We start from the raw sequence: 20,639 nt of genomic DNA on the forward strand, positions 1-20,639 counted from the left end.
GATAATGTGATTGGTTGGTTTGTTCACGTGATGTCAGTATTTATTAATCTTTTTTTTATTCAGCAATAATCAGCATTATGACCCGAAGTTGATTTATTTTTAGAAAAAAAAAACAAACAACTCTTCTACAGTAGATTAGCATGAACGGGGGTGTTTTTCGAACACTTTCAAATTGCTTCCGAAACCGGTACCGATTCCGCTTTGGTGACAACGGTGAGACTTTCCGAACGCGCTTTATGTGTAACCAATGTATAAAATAGCTTATAAAAATTGATTATTTTTCGTATAGTTAATTTTAGACGATTTCATTTCAACAAAACATTCCATTGCGCTCTGAATCAACGCAGACTCGAATGTTTTGTAACACAAATTAAAAAAAAAAAAGCCTTCAGAACCAAAAAAAAAAAAAAGCTGGTTAGTTCATTGACGCGGACGACGCACACCTTTACTCCAGCGTTCACCGATTTCAAATTTATTTACAAAAAATTTGTAATGGCTGATCCTGAAGATTTGTTTAGTGTTTTTGATGAACAACCTAAGAAAAAAAGGCGAAGTGAACCTGAAATCAAACAGGAAAAAAATCAAAAGATGTATGTATCCCTTTAACATCTAAAATTAAAAACAATAATGGACCATAGTGTAATTTTGAACCTACTATGCATGAGAATTGGTTCAGTACGTGCGTGCATTGTCAGAAATTTATGTTTTCCTCGTCTTTTTCTCTTTTTCTGTGACATTTCTAGTGAAATTTATGCATATTCCAGTAAGTTCGTCTTAAACATTGAGCACGTGTTAGCCACTCTATGGTTTGTTGATGTGGTTTGCATTATCTGATGTGTTATCTAAAAGACTTTTCTCAATTTTAATATCCATTGATTTATACAATTTTGGAACGGGAGAATCCAAAGATCGGATTTCTTCAAAAATTATACTTGGATTTGAAATAAATGGTGTTATGTAATGACCTCAGCCTCATTATTTCATGCTTGTGGGACAGCTATTGAGCTAAATACTATGTAGTTAAGAATGGAATTAATCTGTCTCAGGGCTGTTCCTGTAGATTGCCTTTCTGGAAAAACTGATTTTCTTTTCCATGAGAGTGGTTCTGATGCAGTATTCAATTATCTCTCATTCTGGTGTTGGAATTTACTAATCTGCTCTTGTTAGGTAATATGTGAATATTTACGTGGAGCAAGAAATTTTAACAATTTAAATTTTGTACGGACTGGAAAACACATATTTTAATTTCAAAAATTTTCACTCAGTATGTTTCAACATTACACTTTTTTTTTCCTTCAACATTGTTAGCAATCTATAAGTGAGTATCCTAATAAAGGGATCTACATAGAATTTCAGCTTTACATGATAAAACATTTTCACTGCACATGTCTTACATAATCACACGAGCGGCACTAGTTAGTAAGTATGACATCTTCATTGTCTTTTATTAGTGCCAACACTTCCCAAAATTTGTTTTGCTTACTACCTGCAAAGAAATGATGGTTTCATGTAGACCCAGATAATATAGACGAACATGCGTACATCATTCACAGAAAATTTGGAAACTTTTTAAACAATTTTCTGAAATATTACTTTTTTTTGATGAGCAACAAATGTTGATCACAATTTTGAGGTGCTCCCAATAAATAATATTACGAAAGGAGTAAATATAATTAAAATAACATTCGAATCGCTTAGAAGTACTCTACTCACTCTCAACTTAACATTTTTTCCTGTTGATCGTGATGTAAGACTCAGGTGGAGTACCATGTTTTTCGGCAGAAAATTTTTAAGAACTGATTTGAGTTTGCAGACAGTTTAAAATTTCATTTAGATCTGGTTTAATGTAACAGGCTGTAAACATAAGACAAATGATTAATTTTTTATTCTGTCTGTGAAGTTAAATTTCCTCACAGCTTCATTTAGCCTTTCCAATACATTAATGTATTGGAAAGGGTTCAAAGGCGAGCTACAAGGCTTATAAATGTACTTTCTCACTTAGACTATGATTCCAGGCTTAGAAGGCTAAAAATGTACAGTCTTGAGCAAAGAAGAGACCGAGGGGACATGATTCAGTTTCAGTTTATTAAAATGAAAGATGTTACGGGGCTGAAGTTTAGCACTGAAAACAGGACAAGGGGTCATTGTTTTAAGCTATTTAAATCTCAGGCTAACATGGATGTTAGGAAAAATTATTATTTTAGCAGGGTAGTGGAACCTTGGAACAGTTTACCGGAAAAGGTGGTAATGAGCAAGGGAGTAGATAGTTTTAAGAGGGCCATTGATCTTCACTGGGGATTATAAACTGACTAGGACCAGTCTAGCTGGGCCCAGAGCCTGTTGCTGGTCGTCACTTGTATTTGTATAAATATCAGACTATAAGAAATATAGCTTCAAGTATATTTTTTTAGTCCTGTAAATGTCCTAGGCACTGAAGTTAAGTTTCAATATTCTAATTTATGACATGAAGATTGAATATTACGTCAGGTAAAGGGCAATTTTACCATAACGTGTGTGATTTTCTCACATTATTTTTTCTTTTTAAAGTTCTTTTTCATTAGCGAAGCACCAAAAAATCAAGCATTGGTTACTATTATCTTATTTTTCATAATAACAATTACATGTACAATATAATTATACTTGATTTTTTATAATTAATTTATTTTATAAAACTTGTTTAACGTATGTGACATTTTCAGTTGTCCTACGCAGGGGCTTACAGGCATAAAAAACATTAACTTGTTATATAAAAACAGAATAATTATATTGCATGTAATTGTTTTGCAAAAGTATGCAAAATAAAATAATATTAACCTCGATGCTTGGTTTTTTGATGCAAACGAACTTTGCAAAGAAAAAATATCACATATAACTGAAATTCCAGCTTAGAAGGCTAAAAATGTACAGTCTTGAGCAAAGAAGAGACCGAGGGGACATGATTCAGTTTCAGTTTATTAAAATGAAAGATGTTACGGGGCTGAAGTTAACACTGAAAACAGGACAAGGGGTCATTGTTTTAAGCTATTTAAATCTCAGGCTAACATGGATGTTAGGAAAAATTATTATTTTAGCAGGGTAGTGGAACCTTGGAACAGTTTACCGGAAAAGGTGGTAATGAGCAAGGGAGTAGATAGTTTTAAGAGGGCCATTGATCTTCACTGGGGATTATAAACTGACTAGGACCAGTCTAGCTGGGCCCAGAGCCTGTTGCTGGTCGTCACTTGTATTTGTATAAATATCAGACTATAAGAAATATAGCTTCAAGTATATTTTTTTAGTCCTGTAAATGTCCTAGGCACTGAAGTTAAGTTTCAATATTCTAATTTATGACATGAAGATTGAATATTACGTCAGGTAAAGGGCAATTTTACCATAACGTGTGTGATTTTCTCACATTATTTTTTCTTTTTAAAGTTCTTTTTCATTAGCGAAGCACCAAAAAATCAAGCATTGGTTACTATTATCTTATTTTTCATAATAACAATTACATGTACAATATAATTGTACTTGATTTTTTATAATTAATTTATTTTATAAAACTTGTTTAACGTATGTGACATTTTCAGTTGTCCTACGCAGGGGCTTACAGGCATAAAAAACATTAACTTGTTATATAAAAACAGAATAATTATATTGCATGTAATTGTTTTGCAAAAGTATGCAAAATAAAATAATATTAACCTCGATGCTTGGTTTTTTGATGCAAACGAACTTTGCAAAGAAAAAATATCACATATAACTGAAATTCCAACTTAGAAGGCTAAAAATGTACAGTTTTGAGCAAAGAAGAGACCGAGGGGACATGATTCAGTTTCAGTTTATTAAAATGAAAGATGTTACGGGGCTGAAGTTTAGCACTGAAAACAGGACAAGGGGTCATTGTTTTAAGCTATTTAAATCTCAGGCTAACATGGATGTTAGGAAAAATTATTATTTTAGCAGGGTAGTGGAACCTTGGAACAGTTTACCGGAAGAGGTGGTAATGAGCAAGGGAGTAGATAGTTTTAAGAGGGCCATTGATCTTCACTGGGGATTGTAAATTGACTAGGACCAGTCTAGCTGGGCCCAGAGCCTGTTGTGGTCGTCACTTTTGTATTTGTATAAATCCTAAATCAGGATTATTTAACTAGTCAGCGATAAACATGAACAGTGCAGAATTACTTCCTCAAGGGATATATTTATCATTTTTTCAAACATGCTATTTTTCTGCTTTTTTGGTTAAAATATCATTACTTCCTAAAAAGTAAAGTCTTGTATATTATTTGACACATTTTTGAGTGAATACTCTTCATTTGAGTTAAGGCTTCTTTCCTTGAAAAAACTGTACAGTTAGTCTTTTATTATATTTTAACATTGCATGATTCATCACCCCCAGACTTTCTTAACTCTCAAAACTTTCCTCGACTGTTTTGCCCATCATGCTATTGCAGTCAGGGCTAATTTTGCATGAGAGCTATTTTCTTGTCTATTTTATGAAAATTTTGTCAAAATCAACAGGATTCAGGTTATTTTCACTTGAAAATTCAATTCTCAAGACTAAATGCTCCCACACTTCTGTTGTTCGAAATTAAACCCTGATTGCAAACCACATCTCAATTTTAAATGTTCTAAATCAATACCATAATGACATTTTTAATGATATGTGCCCTGCTGAACAATGATTGAAAATAATCTGATTTTGTTTGTTAAGTAAATATCCTTTTATAAAACTGTACACACTACAAAGAAAGCATTTTTATAGATTTTAGTGTTTTATGTTCCACTTCTGAGTAGAAAAAGCTCTTATTTTATTTGTAAATATATGGTTTCATTTTTGGATCATGGTTTCTCTATATAAAATTTTTTTCCTGTGGAAACGGTATTAGTAATACAGTAAAATCCTGCTAAAGCAAGCTTCAAATACTGCAAATTTTGTTTGTTGTGATGAGAATCTTGCTGTAATTCAAACAATGTAATAGTAATTAAAATGGAACTAATATTTATGAAATTGGGAGGGATATTCTGTTAAGCATATTGACAGTCTTGCATAATATAGACGAACGCGCGAACGGCGTTCGCAGAAAATTTTTGGCTCTGCAGAAATTTTTTTTTAAAATTGCTAACTTTGATTTAAATTTTTTTCTTAAGGGAATTTTTAAGAAATTCCCAGAATTTATTTCTGTTAAAGCCTTTCTCCAAAAGCCTTTTAAAGCACATGTGTAAAAAAATAATGGTTTTGGCAGTTTTCTTCAGTTGGTGAAAAATAAGCAAAGTATATGTTATCACTAGCTGTACCCGACGCGCGTTGCTACGCCAGCAAAAAAATACATCATTATACTGATTTTCATGAAAATCGGTTGAAAGGGGCAGAAGTTGCTACTCTGCAGTGCCACCTGGTGGCGAGTGGCTTCAATGAGCATATTATGCACCTTCTCCGTGGAAAAATACATATGTATAGCAATTTTCATAATAATCGGTCCAGGTATCAAGTGACTCTGCTCAAATTTTGTACTCACGCAGTTTGCAAGATCAATCCATCGCTAAAAATATCAAATAGAAAAAGTTTTAAGTCCCCCCGTTGCATGAAAAGCCATAAAACAATAAAGAAAGAATTTATTTGTTCAAACTCAAGAAAAATGGCAACTTCTTATCAATGAGATCTTTCACGCGAATTAATTTCTGCAGCCGATCATTTTATTCGTATTTAGCCAATGGATTGTGACTTAAATTGGAATAAAAAAGGAACTATCGATCGGAATTTTTTTGAACTGGTCTATAAACACTGGTCTATAAATCTGCCGGGTAGTTTTTGAGTTCATGGATGACATACAGACAAACATTCATTTTTATATATATAGATAAAAAAAATTAAATGATTTAAATCACATTTTTTTTTTTTTTGTCTTTTTCATACTTGAATATAAATTTAATTTTTATTCAAGGGTGAGTTAGTCAAAACAATTATTTGCAGAAAATTTTCCAGTTAGGTTTTTGTGTTCGCAGAAAGCTTTTCATTTTATCTAAGTCTGCATATTGATTATTCGACTTAACAAAATTTTACGGTAGTTCATGTTTGAAATAAAATTAATTTCAACTGTCATTTTCTAGTAAAAGTCATTTTAATGTTCCAGTCATTCTCACAAGTTAACTTTTTCTTTAATACAGTCAACTCTCGATAACTCAAATATTCCTTTCTCTCAAAGTTTTCATTGGATCCGAAATTCTTCAAAAGGCTGTGAGATGCACCCATAGCTCGAAGGTTTTAGCTGTTCCCTTGGGACTTACTCTTTGAGTTATCAAGAGTTGACTGTATTAATTCTGTAATCTACTCAAATTGTTCACATTCTTTGTAAAGTATGTATAATGATGTGTTATGAAGTAAACCTAAAGTCATATTTGTCTTTTAGAGTTGATAATTTTTTGAAAGAAATTGCTGATGGGAAAAGGAACTGTGAAGAAGAACCTGAATCTGAGTATAAAAAGCAAAAAGTTGCGAACATATTGGATGACATCAAGTAAGTTTTAAAATTCGTTTGAGGCCTTCATCTGTACTTTTGTTGTTTTGATTAGCTTTTGCTTTAGAATCGCCTTTTGAACAACTGAAATTCTTGGAATCAAATGGAAAATATGTTACAACAGGGGTCTGGCTAGCAGTGGCGTAGCTAGACCCGACTTTCGGGGGGGGGGGGGGGGTTACTTCTTATATATATATATATATATATGTGTGTGTGTGTGTGTATTCGCTTGGAATTTTTTCCTTTTCTTCTTTTTTTTCTCCTTTCTCTTCTCTCTTCTTTTTCTCTTCTTTTTTGAGACTAACTTTTCGGGGGGGGGGGGTTGTCCCCAAAACCCCCCCCTTAGCTACGCCCCTGCTGGCTAGAGAATATTTGGGTCCGTTAACGGACCCTTCACAAAAATCCGATCAACCAAAACAGACCTTTCACAAAATCCCGATCAAACAAAACGTACCTTTCACAAAATCCCGATCAAACTAAACGGACCCTTCACGAAATTCTGATAAACAAGATCGGATCTGTCAAATTGTTTATTGAAAGAGCAAATCTGAAATCAACATAACGCATATTTCTGTGCATATTTCTGTGTATAAACCGTATATTTCTGTGTATAAACCAATAATTTTTGGAACCTTTTTTAAAGTCAAATTAGAGGGATCAGCTTATACAAAATCGGCTAATTTTGAAAAAAAAAAAAAAATCGGCACTCTTGGGATGTTCCTGCAAGCGATAAATAATTGCTACTGCCAAATAAATATAATGGTTGTTTGTTTTATCACAGCTAATTAGCAGCGGTGTTTTTGTACATTTTTCTGAAAAGGCATTGGTAAGCACTTTTCTCCCCTCATGATTTAATAAACAATAATAATATATATCTGCAAAATGAACTTAGAACTGCAAAGGGATAGTAAGGGTGAGGAAAAAATATGATCGCTTCAGATAGTGTTACCAATTTCAAAATTATCACCACTTAGGGTCTCGCGTTGAACCTTTATAATGACTTGATTAGAAAATATTCCCATCATTTTGACAGCTTGTCAATATTTGCGTTTTTATGGTGCGGTGTGATGTTTAATTGTTATTTTGGGAGAAAATTATATGGGTTTTGATTTTTCGATGCTAACAAGGATTATTAACTTTAAATAAACTCTTTTAATTACCTTTTTTTTTTCTTTAGATGTCTACATTTTGAAAAATGCAATCTTTTAACATCCGATATGAGAATCATGTTTTGTTCTTTTTTCAAACTAACTTCGCTTTATTAGGATTCAAATAAATGAAAAGTCTCTTTATTTCTGTTAGAACTCTCATTTCAAGTTTTTAAAGCAAAATTCCATTTTCTGTTATGAGTCAAAAATTAAAATGCTAAATAGATGGTTTATTTTATTTTATTTTTTTGGGTCAACTGTGTCCACAGATATTAATGATATGTTTATCATAGGACTCTAAAATGCAATTTTAAAATAATTTTATCAAAAATATTTCTTTTACAAGCCCTTTTTATACTTTTGATGCCTCCACTTTGAGAATTGCGATCTCTTTGCATCCGCTATGGGAATCCGATTTTTCGAATTTTTAATGATTATTATGCTTTGTCAAGAGGTAAACAATTGAAATATCTTTTTATTTTTGTTAAAATCACGGAATCTATAAGTTTTAAACGAAATTCTGTGCTTTTTAAGTGTCTTGGGTCAAAAAGTTGAATGCTGAACCCTATTCTGAATTTTATTTTATTTATTTATATTTTTGTTACAATTATTTTAAGTACTGTACAGAAATATATCTAGTATAATTCAACATAATGTAGAATGGTAGATAAGTATTGATACTTGAAAGAGCAATGCCCCCCCCCCCCCCCCCCCCCGCGCCAAATATCAGAAAAAATATCCAGAATGATTTTCTCGACGTAGAAGAGGAAAACACTCAGCTTTAAGTTTAATTGATGCAGTTTGTGCCATCTCTAAATTCTAAAATTTCGTTTTAACAAAAAGAAATTTTTTTTGCAAAATTTTTTGATTTTTCACAAAATTAATTCATTTTTCACAAAATTAATTCATTTTTCACGAAATTATTTGATTTTTCACAAAAAACGGACTTTGTGAAAAATCCTGGACAGACCCCTGTACAATGAAGCATGGTTTATACATTTTTAAAAGTGGTCCTTGCCAGGGTTCACCGATATATATATATATATATCACGATATATATCCGATATTAATTTTAAAAATATCATGATATTTTCGATATTTATTTTTTTAACTACAGTATTTTCAATACAAAACATATATTTATCATTGTAATATTGTTAATTTGTTATTGAAAATAACCAAAAAGTGATATACTATATTTTTATGATTTTTTAATACATCATTAGTAAACAAAGTAATATAGTATTCCTTTTTTATTTTATATTCATAAAATTATTAGTAATGTAACAATTTAAATTTGTGTTAAAAGTGCTTAATTAAATATTAAATATTGCTCAGAAAAAAAGAATGTTTTATGACTGTGCACCGACTAATGCGCATTATTTATTTCAGAATCATATAACTGTAAAAGTAGCTAACAGAAGAAAAATGAGTAAAACAGCTAATGCTAAATTAACTCCATACAAATTGATAGAAATATAAAATGAAATATTAGATGTAAATAATGAAAGAAACATTAAATTTTGATCTACATATTGTAATAATAATATAAGAAAGTAAAGAGTGATATGAGTATGTATAGTTACTATTTTAAAGACTTTAGTTTGTGCTGATTGAAAATGTCGGATATATATCAAAATATCGGATATTTTTGATATTTTCAAAAATATAATATTTTCAAACCCTGGTCCATGCAGAGTATATAGTCATATTAACATATGCACTTACTATACATTTTTTCATTTATACGCTCTTTTCATATAGTCCCTTTAAAAACGTATAAACGGTGCTTCACTGTATATTACAGTAAGAAAAGACGTATTTTGTTATATTTTATCAGTGAGTTTTGTTAAAAAAAAACTTGCATTGAAATAGTTTTTCATTTTTGGACAGTAAATTGCTACCTTCAAAAAAAGTGGAAAATTTTCCTTTTGTCTTATGTAGTATGGAGCAAAGTGAAAAATGAAATATTTTTCTAATGAAATGTTTTTAATTAATTATTAAAATGTTTTTTCGTTAAATGATTGAATAAATAAATAAATAATGAAACAAACTTAGAATTAATAAATAAGTTAATTGGTATGTGAGAAAAAATAAATTAATCAGTAAAATAGTGAATGAATAAGAAAGTAAGGGAATTAAATGAATAAATAAGTAAATTAGTTTTTAAAAAGTGTAAGCGAATTAGTTAATGAATACAAAAGTTAATGAATAAGTAAATGAAATGAACTAATTCAATTTGCCCTGTATGCACTTGACAATTTTTATTAAATATTTTAAATGGAAACATTAATAATAATTAAATAGGTGCTGCACTTTAACACCAGTGGACCTCGATATTTAAATGTTACAAAAACTGATAATTTTCTTGTAACAAAAATTATTTATGTTAAGCCTCAACATTTTACAATATTGTATCAAATTTAGAAAATGATTTTGTTTTATTATATACCTTGATCTTTATAGCTATTTATTTTTCAATTGGAATCAACTATATGTTTAAGAATAGAGATAATATTTTGCTAGACAGGTGGTGTTGCAAACTGCAAGTATTTCACTTTGCTCCACTCTTTTCATTTTGTCCCATATTTGCCCACATCTCCTACTTGCCACTTTATGTTTTCTTTTTCCAAATAGTTTCTTCCAAAATATGTGATTTTCTTAATTTATTTTTTCTGTTTTAAGTTCTTTTTCATTAGCGCAGCACCTAAAACTCAAGCATTATTAGTATTATCTTATAAAATTAAAATTAAGTTTCTTCCAAAATATGATGATTCAATAATAAATAATCAGAACTTTTTTCTATTTTAACTTGTTGCTTATTTTTTTCTGTTTTAAATTTTGTTATGAGTTTTTATTCATGTGCTCAAGGTTTCAATTGTTTTAAAGTCTCAGCACAAAAGAGCTTGGAACCTCTTTCCGCTCCTCCCCTCTTTTTTGTTATTGACTACATAGCCTCTGGCTTTAGACATATAGAATTCAAAATGAAAGAAAAATTTATTTAAAAAATATATCTTTTTTGTAATATATGCCCTACTAGGTTTTATTTATAGTATTCGGATCTTGTAAATATAGTTTCTTTCTTCTTGACAAATAGAATAGAGATTTACTAAACGTTATGTTCTCAGCCTTTAACTGCTGTCTAATTCCACATTTTAAAAACTTTTACTTCAATAATGATCATAAGTTGTAAATTTCAATTTGTGTTTAAAGCTGGAAGTAATGTTGATTTTAACAAGTTTCACTCTTTTATAGCCCTGAAGAATTTTCATCTAGAATACAAATTCATACTGTGGAAACAGTTGAGGCCTGTCTTCATGAGGTAAATTGCAATTGTTATTTTTAAAACTTATATTTATTAAAAATTTTATGTTTCACATTTTAATGTATTTTTTATTTTTATAGGTGGCTGTCCCACACGATTCAGAATATGTTGCTCTCCGTCAAAGCACAAGTCCGCCATCAAGGAAATATCCATTTATTTTGGATCCCTTTCAGAAAGAAGCCATTTTATGTTTGGAAAACAACCAATCTGTTCTCGTGTCAGCTCACACTTCTGCTGGAAAAACTGTTGTTGCAGAGTAAGTTTATTGTTTGCTACTATTTAGACTGCTAATTCAAGTGTGATTTTGTAGTGCTTACTAACTGGGTGTATTTAGAGAAATATGAAATACATAAATGAACACTTTACAGTGATGATGTCTCTGTCTTAAATATATGTGGTTTATAGTTTTAAGAAATATGAAGACTTGGAATTGCTGAAAGATATTTTAAAGATTTTTATTATTATTTTTTATAGAAGATTTTAAATAGGGAAGTTGCAACCTATTAAATATTCCTATTTTGACTATTGGACATTAATTGACCCTCAAAACTCAAAAATTCACCAACGCCGAATTTTAAAACACCATGATTGAGTTTCGGTGAAGTTTTAAAAACCTACATGCAAAAGTGCGCTCTTCCGAAACGTAACGAGCTTACTTCACAGGGCTCTAGCAAGCAGCCTTTTGTGGAAGATACCCTGTTTTCGCTACGGACATTTTGAGCACGCCGATGTTTTTATTTTTAAGATATTTAATGATCCGTTTCAACACACGATGGATGCTGGATTCATTAAAGCACAGTCTCATAATCATCCTCAATAACATCAATGATGTTGTTCGAATATTTCCCAGAGGATGTGAGATTTAAATGTTCCAGAAACGAGATGCCAATTGCGTCTTACACGATGCCAACTGCACTTTCGTCATTTTCTCCTTGTCCGCTAAGCGCGGCAGAAGAGCGGATGATGTCACTTCCTGAGCCATTTGATGTCACTGTCGCTTGAACTTAAAAAAATATTTTTAGAAAAATTACTTATTGTATCGAAAATTTTTTTTCACTGATGATATTCGTACATGTTATTCTATCATTAAAAAATAAAATTGAAAAATTGAAAACTTCCCTATTGAATTTTTCTATCATACTTATGTAAAGTGTATTTTGATGCTTCTCCAAATGTTAAAAATATATAGAAATATTGAATTTCTTTAAATTGTTGATTTAAAATTGGTTGTCTTAACTATGTAATTTTTCTTTCAGATATGCCATTTCTATGTCATTAAGAGATAAACAAAGAGTAATTTATACTACTCCAATCAAAGCTCTGAGCAACCAAAAATATCGGGAGTTTTATGAGGAGTTCAAAGATGTTGGTTTGTTAACTGGAGATGTTACCATAAATCCATCTGCTAGTTGTTTAATAATGACAACAGAAGTGAGTGTTTGATTTAAAATATACAGTGGAACCTCTTAAATTAGAACTGGTTGGGGGGGGGGGGGCTTTCAAATCATTTGAATAATAGAATATGTTATGCTCTTTGTTTTGTATTAGCTAAAACTTATCTAAAATTGTTCATGAGTGTTACAGCATACCTGCCAACCCTTCTGGATTTTCATGTCCTTTCCCAGTTATGAGCAAAATCTTCCGAATTTTTCATGTTTTGTAGGAAAAAACTGTATCTCGCCAATTTTGACACTAATGATACTTTTGTGGAACGCGGCACCACGTTTTAGGCCAAGTAGCCAAAGAGAGGTTGCGGTAGGAGAATCTCACGAGACATGAGGCAAGATTATGACGTCACTGAGTGATACAGCGCATGACTTAATTGGGATCCAAGCGAAGCGAGCATCGCGGCGGGCAACTAGGGGCACAATTTCAGCGCCGATTATAATCTTCTCGTTCACTCCGTTTGCGCCTGTTTTTGCTTTTTTTTAAAGATGAGTACGAGTAAGCGTTATTTCCAAATTTAGAAAGCAATACAAGTAATATTTACTAAACGAAAGTAAGTTCAATTGATATGAAATTCATAACTAAAATCATATTGTTAAATGTAAAAAGAGTAGGTGTCCTGTCTGATTTTATTTTGCATTAAAATCTTCTGGATAAAAATATCTTCCGGATTTTTTTCTCGGAGGTTGGCAGGTATGGTTACAGAAACAAAAGAAGTGCTTTGCTTTTGTAGTGTAAAATATTGTTCATATAATTAATAGTTAACTGAATATAAACAGTATTACAGCACAAAAAATTATATCAATGCAGTACAGTACTGTACTACTGTGCATAATGTGTTAATTAATCTAAGTTTTCAAATTTAAAAAGTTACCCATTTTCTTTTGAATCAATGATGAAGTGCACGTTTTAGCTGCTATGTCTTGAATTTGTTTCAAGACCATCAACTGCAGTAAGGAGTATTCAAATTGCCTTAATACCAGTTCGTTGTTGACTCATATGCATTTAACATATTGGGATGGAATGTTCCCAAATCAAAAGTCCAGGGCCAGATTTAAGGGAGAGCAGGCGGAGCTACTGCCCCGGGTGCCATATTTTGTAAATACAAAATATCCTATCTTTCTATGGGTCGAAAATATCGAATATATACATACATATCAAAATATTCGGACATATATCAAAGTATCGGATATTTTTGAAAATATGATGATCTGTTCGAACCCTTATCAGGGGCCTCCACTCCTTCGTTGCCCCGGGGCCTCCACACTTTCAAATCCGGCCCTGCAGAAGTCACTGCTTTCATCACTGCTGTCTTCATATTTGTTTTCCTCCGTGGCGACAAAAGGGATCTCATCTTCACTACAAATTAGATTTCCCAGATTATTCTTTGCACAGTTAATCCACTCTGTTGCATCAGTCACACTGCTTAAACCTGGAAATAGCATGACAAAATCAACAATTTCTTTGACAATCAGATTCTTCATGTTCTTCACTGCGGGTGTAAAAGTTTTTGATTTCCTATTTGACATATTTAGGCCATAGCTTATTCCATGCTTAAGTGAGGTATTTTATTAACGAAGTTTTCTTCAAATGCTCTCTTTGAGTCATTTGCTAAAATAATTTTATTTGCTATACGTGTATTTTGTGCCGGCGGCACTCAAATTAGGAGGTTTCAGATTAAAGAGGTCCTACTGTATGCATATCCTGTCCATTTTTTAAAATTTGGTTAAAAATGTCTTTTTTTTTGTTCTTAGATTTTAAGAAGCATGTTATACAGAGGATCTGAAGTTATGAGAGAAGTTGGCTGGGTTGTTTTTGATGAAATTCATTATATGAGAGATAAAGGTAATTAAAAAACTAACTAATTGAAAGTTGTATGCAATGTTAGATTAAGAGACAAGCTGTGTGCGGATATATTCACTGCAGATATGTGCATCGTCCGATAATCATTCAAGTTCTCACTTATTACTTCTAATTTATTTTATATTAATATTTAGTTAATGTGTTATGCAGTAAACTCCCGATTATACGCAGAATAGGATGGCACGGTAGCCACAGATAAGGTAATAAACGGTACTAGTGTTTACAATAGCTAAAAAATTTAACGCTCATACATACATTTAACTTATAACTAAAAATGATGACATTGAATATAAAAAATATATGTAAATGCTAAAAACGAACAATAACACAATCATAAGTTTAAAAAATATTTAATGACTTTAATATTAGTACATGCCATTTAAAAAAAAGTTGAAAGACCTGCGGATAACCCCGCCGCAGCTAAAGTTTACTGTAATATAGTAAAACCTGAAATGATTAAATGTTTTTAGAATTACAGGTGCATTGAAATTGATTAAAACTTTACTCAAAAACAAGTTAAGCTATCAGACTTGTATTTGATTTTGTCATTGGTTATTGCCCATGCACCAAATGACCTAATTTTCAGATGGTGACATTGGTTAACCATGATGCAGTTTCCTCACAGTTGTTCTAGAGTGTCAAATTAACATGGCATTAGACATGTCTTATCTGGCGAGAGTGGGAAGTATTTAAATGTGTGTCACATGAGTTATCTCCTTGCTTTGTTGGCTGAATGGTTTTCTTAAGCGGTAGGTTATCAGCAAACAGCAGTCCATGTTATGTTAACTTGTTAAGAGTGTAGGTTTATTTTACTAGTTAAATACTGGTGATTTCTGTTCATGGTAGGGATAGTAGTACTAGCTTGAATATTTGCTTGTTTGAATTGCAATAAAGCTTTATATTCAGATTGTTTTTAGTCTGTATCTTGTTAATCTGTAATTTGTATCTACAATTTTTTTTCTGTGTCTTGTTAAAGCTAATAAATTAATTTTAATTTATTTATTCATTAGAGATTGCTTGTTAATTAGTACTTTGAATTTTGGAATTCAATTTATTAGGCATAGATCTAATTGACTTATTTTAAATCCATAGTTTTTACAGAAAATCGGAGATTTTGTAAACATGTTTTTTAGAGAAAATAGATAGGTTTAGGCTACCAAAAATTGAGAAGATAAACAATGAAATGATAGTGTGCAAATAGTTTTGAGTCGTATGTGCAGATATTTTATACTTTTATCTTGCTATGTATTTTCCAAAGATAATAATTATGTAACTAATTTTCAAGTTTTCATTTAGTTTTACTGTGTAACATAAAACCTCACTACCAAACGGCATGACCTTAAGGGTCTCGGATTTGGACAAATTTTATATATAGGAGATGAATTCTCGCTTGGCATGAACCAAGGTAAAGTGGTTCGACTGCATAGGCCCTAGTTTGATGACCACGGGGGTTGAAAGTTGATAACACGAAACCCAGAAATGCAATGGAGTTACTTTTAAAATTGCCATTTTTACCCCCTTTTTTGTTATTGTACTGCAGTATGAGCTATTTGTATGCACTTACAATTGCATTATTTATGTTGAATACAAATTTTTAATAAGTGGTTCTCAAATTAAAATTGTATAGTACTTTTGATTTCAATAACTTGAATGCCAAAATAAAATTGTTACAGGATATTTATAATTTTCGAATGAAACTAATTATTTTCATTTTATATTAATCATCTGCTAGTAAAGAGTATTTATCATTTGCTAATAAAAACATTAACTGGATATTTATTGTCTGTTATCTAAGATATGCCACAATGATAAGCAAAAAATGGGAGAGGAGAAAAAGCTCTGATTTATTACACATGCCACATGAAAAAAAATATGTTACATACAAGATTGTTTCAACTTTTCTTCCTTTCTCCCTTTTTTGAATTGATTCCTCTTTATTTATTTAGTTAATGACTACAGATGCTTATTATGTAATGATGTTTTTCTTTTTTCAACCCCAGAAAGAGGTGTGGTATGGGAAGAAACAATCATTTTATTACCAGATAGTGTGCATTATGTTTTTCTGTCAGCTACTATTCCTAATGCAAGACAGTTTGCCGAGTGGATATGTCATCTTCATCATCAGGTAAGAATTTTAACTGCATGTAAAAATAGTTTTGCTAACTTCTAAAATTTAACAAGGTATCTCTTAGGAAATAACAGTTTTATGTCATGAAATTATGAATACTAAAAAAAAAAAATTCATTTCAGCCATTTATTGTGCTCTTACGCACCAGACACGATTTGTTATGCATTTCAAAATCTGAATACATCTGCTTCTGTAACCCTCAATCATTTTTGTGTACTTATACTGTTCTATTGCTTGGACATTAATAACTAGTTAATGGATTTTTTTCAACCCTCAATATATTATATCTTGCATTGGCAACTAACACTTGCAATGTTTTTTTTTTTTTTTTTTTTTAATTTTTTTTTCTAATACAAAAACTTGGTATCTCTGCCACAATATTTTTTTCTGCTCCAAAACTTGATTTTCCCTGTACAAAAGTGGTTTTTTTCTGCTACAGAACTTGATTTCCCCTTGCTCCAAAAGCTTAAAAATCTGCCTGACTGAGTGCAGTTGAAAAATTTTTGATTAATTGTGTTGAAAAAATTCAATAAATGCGTATTTGTGTGTATAAAAAGCTTTGGTGCCGCACATCATTTAGTCGGGTGTGTTTGGTGACTGAAGAATCTTTCTGTGAAAAAAACTGCGTGCCATTTTCAATCGGGATAATTGTCTTTTTTTTTCTTTTTATATATAGCCTTGCCATGTTGTTTATACCGATTACCGACCTGTGCCTCTTCAGCATTACATTTTTCCTGCTGGTGGAGATGGATTACATCTGGTTGTTGATGAAAATGTAAGGTTTTATTCTTCTTAAGTATGTGTATATTTTTAACATTTAGCTTAATTATTCATGATACTCTATGGTGCTAAGCACAAAAGTTGTTTCTGCAGCTGAACTGAAAATAAGAAACTGCTCTTACAAGTTATGTGCCTCCAATTTTTGGTTCAAATTCCACATTTTAAAGAATTTTTTTAAAAATATTTTCAACTCACATATGACTATAAAACATTGTATATAGGTAAAATCTGCTATAAAGAACAACCTTGTGACAGTAACTTAATTTCGATAAAAAGTGATTGGACTTTTGTGCTTAGCACAGCAGTGTTGACAATTTTTGTTACTGATTCATTGTAATGTTTAATGCACATTGTAGTTATTAGTCTCAAATTTTGATCATTATCATTCTATTTTTGTCACGAAAAAAGCATTGAATGTTTATTTATTTTATTTACTTATTTATTTTATTTTATTTATTTATTTATTTTATTTTATTTATTATTATTTTTGTTTATTTATTTATTTTATTTTATGTACTAGTGGCACCCGCACGGCTTTGCCCGTAATAGAAAAATTAAAAGGTCTTTTGGTTCGCCTGTATATTTACAAATATAGTATGGTGAATTTTCTCGTCAGTTGGTTTGTACCCTTGTTACGGTTCCACGTTATGATAATTTCGTATCTCGCCAATTGGCTTGTGCCCATGTTACGGTTCCACGTTATGATAATTTCGTAATTTATGATAGTTTTTTTTATTAAAATTGGAATAGAAAAAGAACTACATCGAATTTTTGAAAAATCGCTTCGAGGTGCACACCCCCATGCTACAAACTAACTTTGTGCCAAATTTCATGAAAATCGGCCGAACGGTCTAGGCGCTATGCGCGTCACAGACATCCTCCGGACAGAGAGACTTTCAGCTTTATTATTAGTAAAGATTATTATTTTTTATTTTTATTAATTAATTTATTTTTTGTCCAAAAATTGTCAATCACTATTATCTCAAAGATAGATCAAAGCTACCGCTCTAAAAGGGAAACAATGCCTTTTGCTACTGAACAAGCAAAGGCTCAGTCTGATTTTTTTTTTTTTTAGCTTTAGACTGAATACAGCATTTATTTTTAATTAGAACAATTATTTTGAATGTCTTTTATATAATTGTTTTGAAGTTGAAAGTTTAACAAAAATGGAAACGTAATTATTTAGTCACTATATTATTATTTCAGTTTTAATGTATTCTTGTATTCTCCTTATTTAAGTAAAATGACACAAGGTGTATAAAATGCAAAAAAAAAAAAAAAAACATTGAAAACAGAGGTTAAACTTGGCAACAGCTGTTTCAAGGGCTATCAAATGCAAGCCGCTTCATCAGTGCATAAAAAGAAGAATGAATGGTTCACAAATGCAAAGTTTTTGAGTGTTTTTTTACAATTCTCCATATTTATTTGTTTATTTTTCTGTGATTAAACTATCACAGTGGGAAACCCTTCCCCCAGAATTGAGTGGCAACCCTGTAATACCATGTAGAATATTGAAATTTTTCACGTATGCTTTTAATAATTATTGTTTTTTTGAATGACTTATTTTTCTTTGTTGAATGAGTATTTTACCAAATACTTTTTCTTTTTTTTTTACTTATATGCATGATCTCGTTACAGTTTTTTTAAGGTCAAAATTTTAAACAACTAATATACAGTTTCATTGTTCTTGCAATTAGGGTAATTTTCGGGAGGAAAATTTCAATACTGCTATGAATGTATTGCAAGTAGCTGGCGGTGCAGCTAAAGGAGACTCGGCAATGAGAGGGAGGAAGGGAGGCATGAAAGGTATTTAATTTAGTGCTGTTGTTTCATTTGTTCATTTAGTTTTTTTTTTTCACTTTAGAAATAATTCATCAACTTCTTTGAAACAATATTATATTGATGTGATGAAATTTTCTGTTGCCTCCATTTTTTCTCAAGAATGTTTTCGTTGAATTTGACAATGGAGCCTCTTTGACCCTCAATAGCGAATAAAAAAATGCTAGAAGTAGATATGGAACATAAACCGCTTGTTCAAGAAGGCAACATTTATGAGTCCATTAAAATATTAATTAACTCAAAGTGCAAAAGTAGTGCAGCAGTTGAATTATTGGAAAAAAAAATATAGGCATTAGATTTTTATTTATTATGTTTTTTAATTTTAAATAATTTGTTCTTGTATGTGTATATCACGTCTTGTTAAACACTGGAGTTTAAAACAGTTGTCCTAGGTGATGAATGTTTTCCTGGTTTTTATTTTCAGCTGATGAATTTATTATGAAAAATTCATAAAAAAAAATTATTTGTTTTTGTAATTAAGTGACTTAATATACTTCAAATTTATGTATATCATATTTGCATAAATTATTGATCAGAAGTTTTTAGAATGGCTCTAGTTGCACTAATTTTAAATGTTTTATTGCCATATATTTCAATACTTCAGTTTTCTTCTTTTTTAAAAAATGTTTACTTTCAAGCCTGATTTATGTTAGAAATTATTCAAATCTATAACCTAGTGATGAAGCCATCTTATAATTTTATCAAAATGTTTTTGTTTAAATATTTTAAAGCAAGTTGATTTTTTTTTTTTCAAAATTTAGAAGTTTTTACAACTAATTAATATTTTATGAAACCATTATTCATTGAATTGCATACATTCATCAAAGAAACAAAAGAATTCATTTGATGTTTTATTGCCATTTTTTATTTCCTATTATAAATTAGTCCAGCTATTCATGCATTTTCATAAGCATAATATTTCTGTTTCAGATGGTTCGAACTGCTACAAACTTGTTAAAATGATAATGGAAAGAAATTTTGCTCCGGTAATTGTTTTTAGCTTCAGCAAAAAAGAGTGTGAAGCTTATGCACTGCAAATGGCTAAATTAGATTTCAACAGTGGTATGTGTGCTTTTCAAAGTGGAAATTGCTAAACAAAAATCCTACACTATCAATATATGTATATTTTAATTTTAGCTGAAGAAAAACCTCTTGTAGAAGAAGTGTTCAGAAATGCTATGGATGTATTATCAGATGAAGATAAAAAATTGCCTCAGGTTATTATTTTTGTTTACCAATTTAACATATAGTAGTGTTTTTGTAATGTGAAAAATAAGAAATATTTTTAGTGCTTAAAAAAGTTTAATATGTAACCTAACTAGTTCCTCTTTGATTAATTTAAAAAAAAATGAAATCTGATGACATGTTTCACTTTTTAATTTTCTGCTACATTTTGTCAATGTTTGCACTTCTAATTTTTTTTCCAATTCGAAATCCTTAATTACTGTGTTTAAAAATTTAACTAGGGTTGGTTGGGGTAGAGCCCCTACACATACCAGGCCGAACTGTCCGCCATTTTGGATCAAAAGTTGGAGAAATATTACCACACTAGAAATGTTTTCGCTTAATTTCAGTTTCATTTTATGTTAACGTAATGCATTCGTTTTTGTCCCAAG

The 20,639-nt window shown here is 30.8% G+C and overlaps 1 protein-coding gene across 1 annotated transcript in view; it reads left to right on the forward strand.

Moving 5' to 3' along the window:
• The first annotated feature begins 453 nt into the window (after window positions 1–453).
• LOC129225202 (exosome RNA helicase MTR4-like) overlaps window positions 454–20,639 on the forward strand; it is a 63,847-nt gene continuing 43,661 nt past the window's right edge. Inside the window, exons 1-11 of the mRNA XM_054859767.1 lie at window positions 454–590; window positions 6,387–6,494; window positions 10,898–10,964; window positions 11,048–11,223; window positions 12,224–12,398; window positions 14,168–14,258; window positions 16,277–16,401; window positions 17,081–17,179; window positions 18,882–18,990; window positions 19,954–20,085; window positions 20,161–20,240. Coding sequence (XP_054715742.1) covers window positions 493–590; window positions 6,387–6,494; window positions 10,898–10,964; window positions 11,048–11,223; window positions 12,224–12,398; window positions 14,168–14,258; window positions 16,277–16,401; window positions 17,081–17,179; window positions 18,882–18,990; window positions 19,954–20,085; window positions 20,161–20,240 — 1,260 coding nt within the window. The 5' untranslated portion in view covers window positions 454–492. The remainder of the gene's footprint in view (window positions 591–6,386; window positions 6,495–10,897; window positions 10,965–11,047; window positions 11,224–12,223; window positions 12,399–14,167; window positions 14,259–16,276; window positions 16,402–17,080; window positions 17,180–18,881; window positions 18,991–19,953; window positions 20,086–20,160; window positions 20,241–20,639) is intronic.

This window comes from Uloborus diversus, chromosome 6 (assembly GCF_026930045.1).
Source record: "Uloborus diversus isolate 005 chromosome 6, Udiv.v.3.1, whole genome shotgun sequence".
Taxonomy (NCBI): domain Eukaryota; kingdom Metazoa; phylum Arthropoda; class Arachnida; order Araneae; family Uloboridae; genus Uloborus; species Uloborus diversus.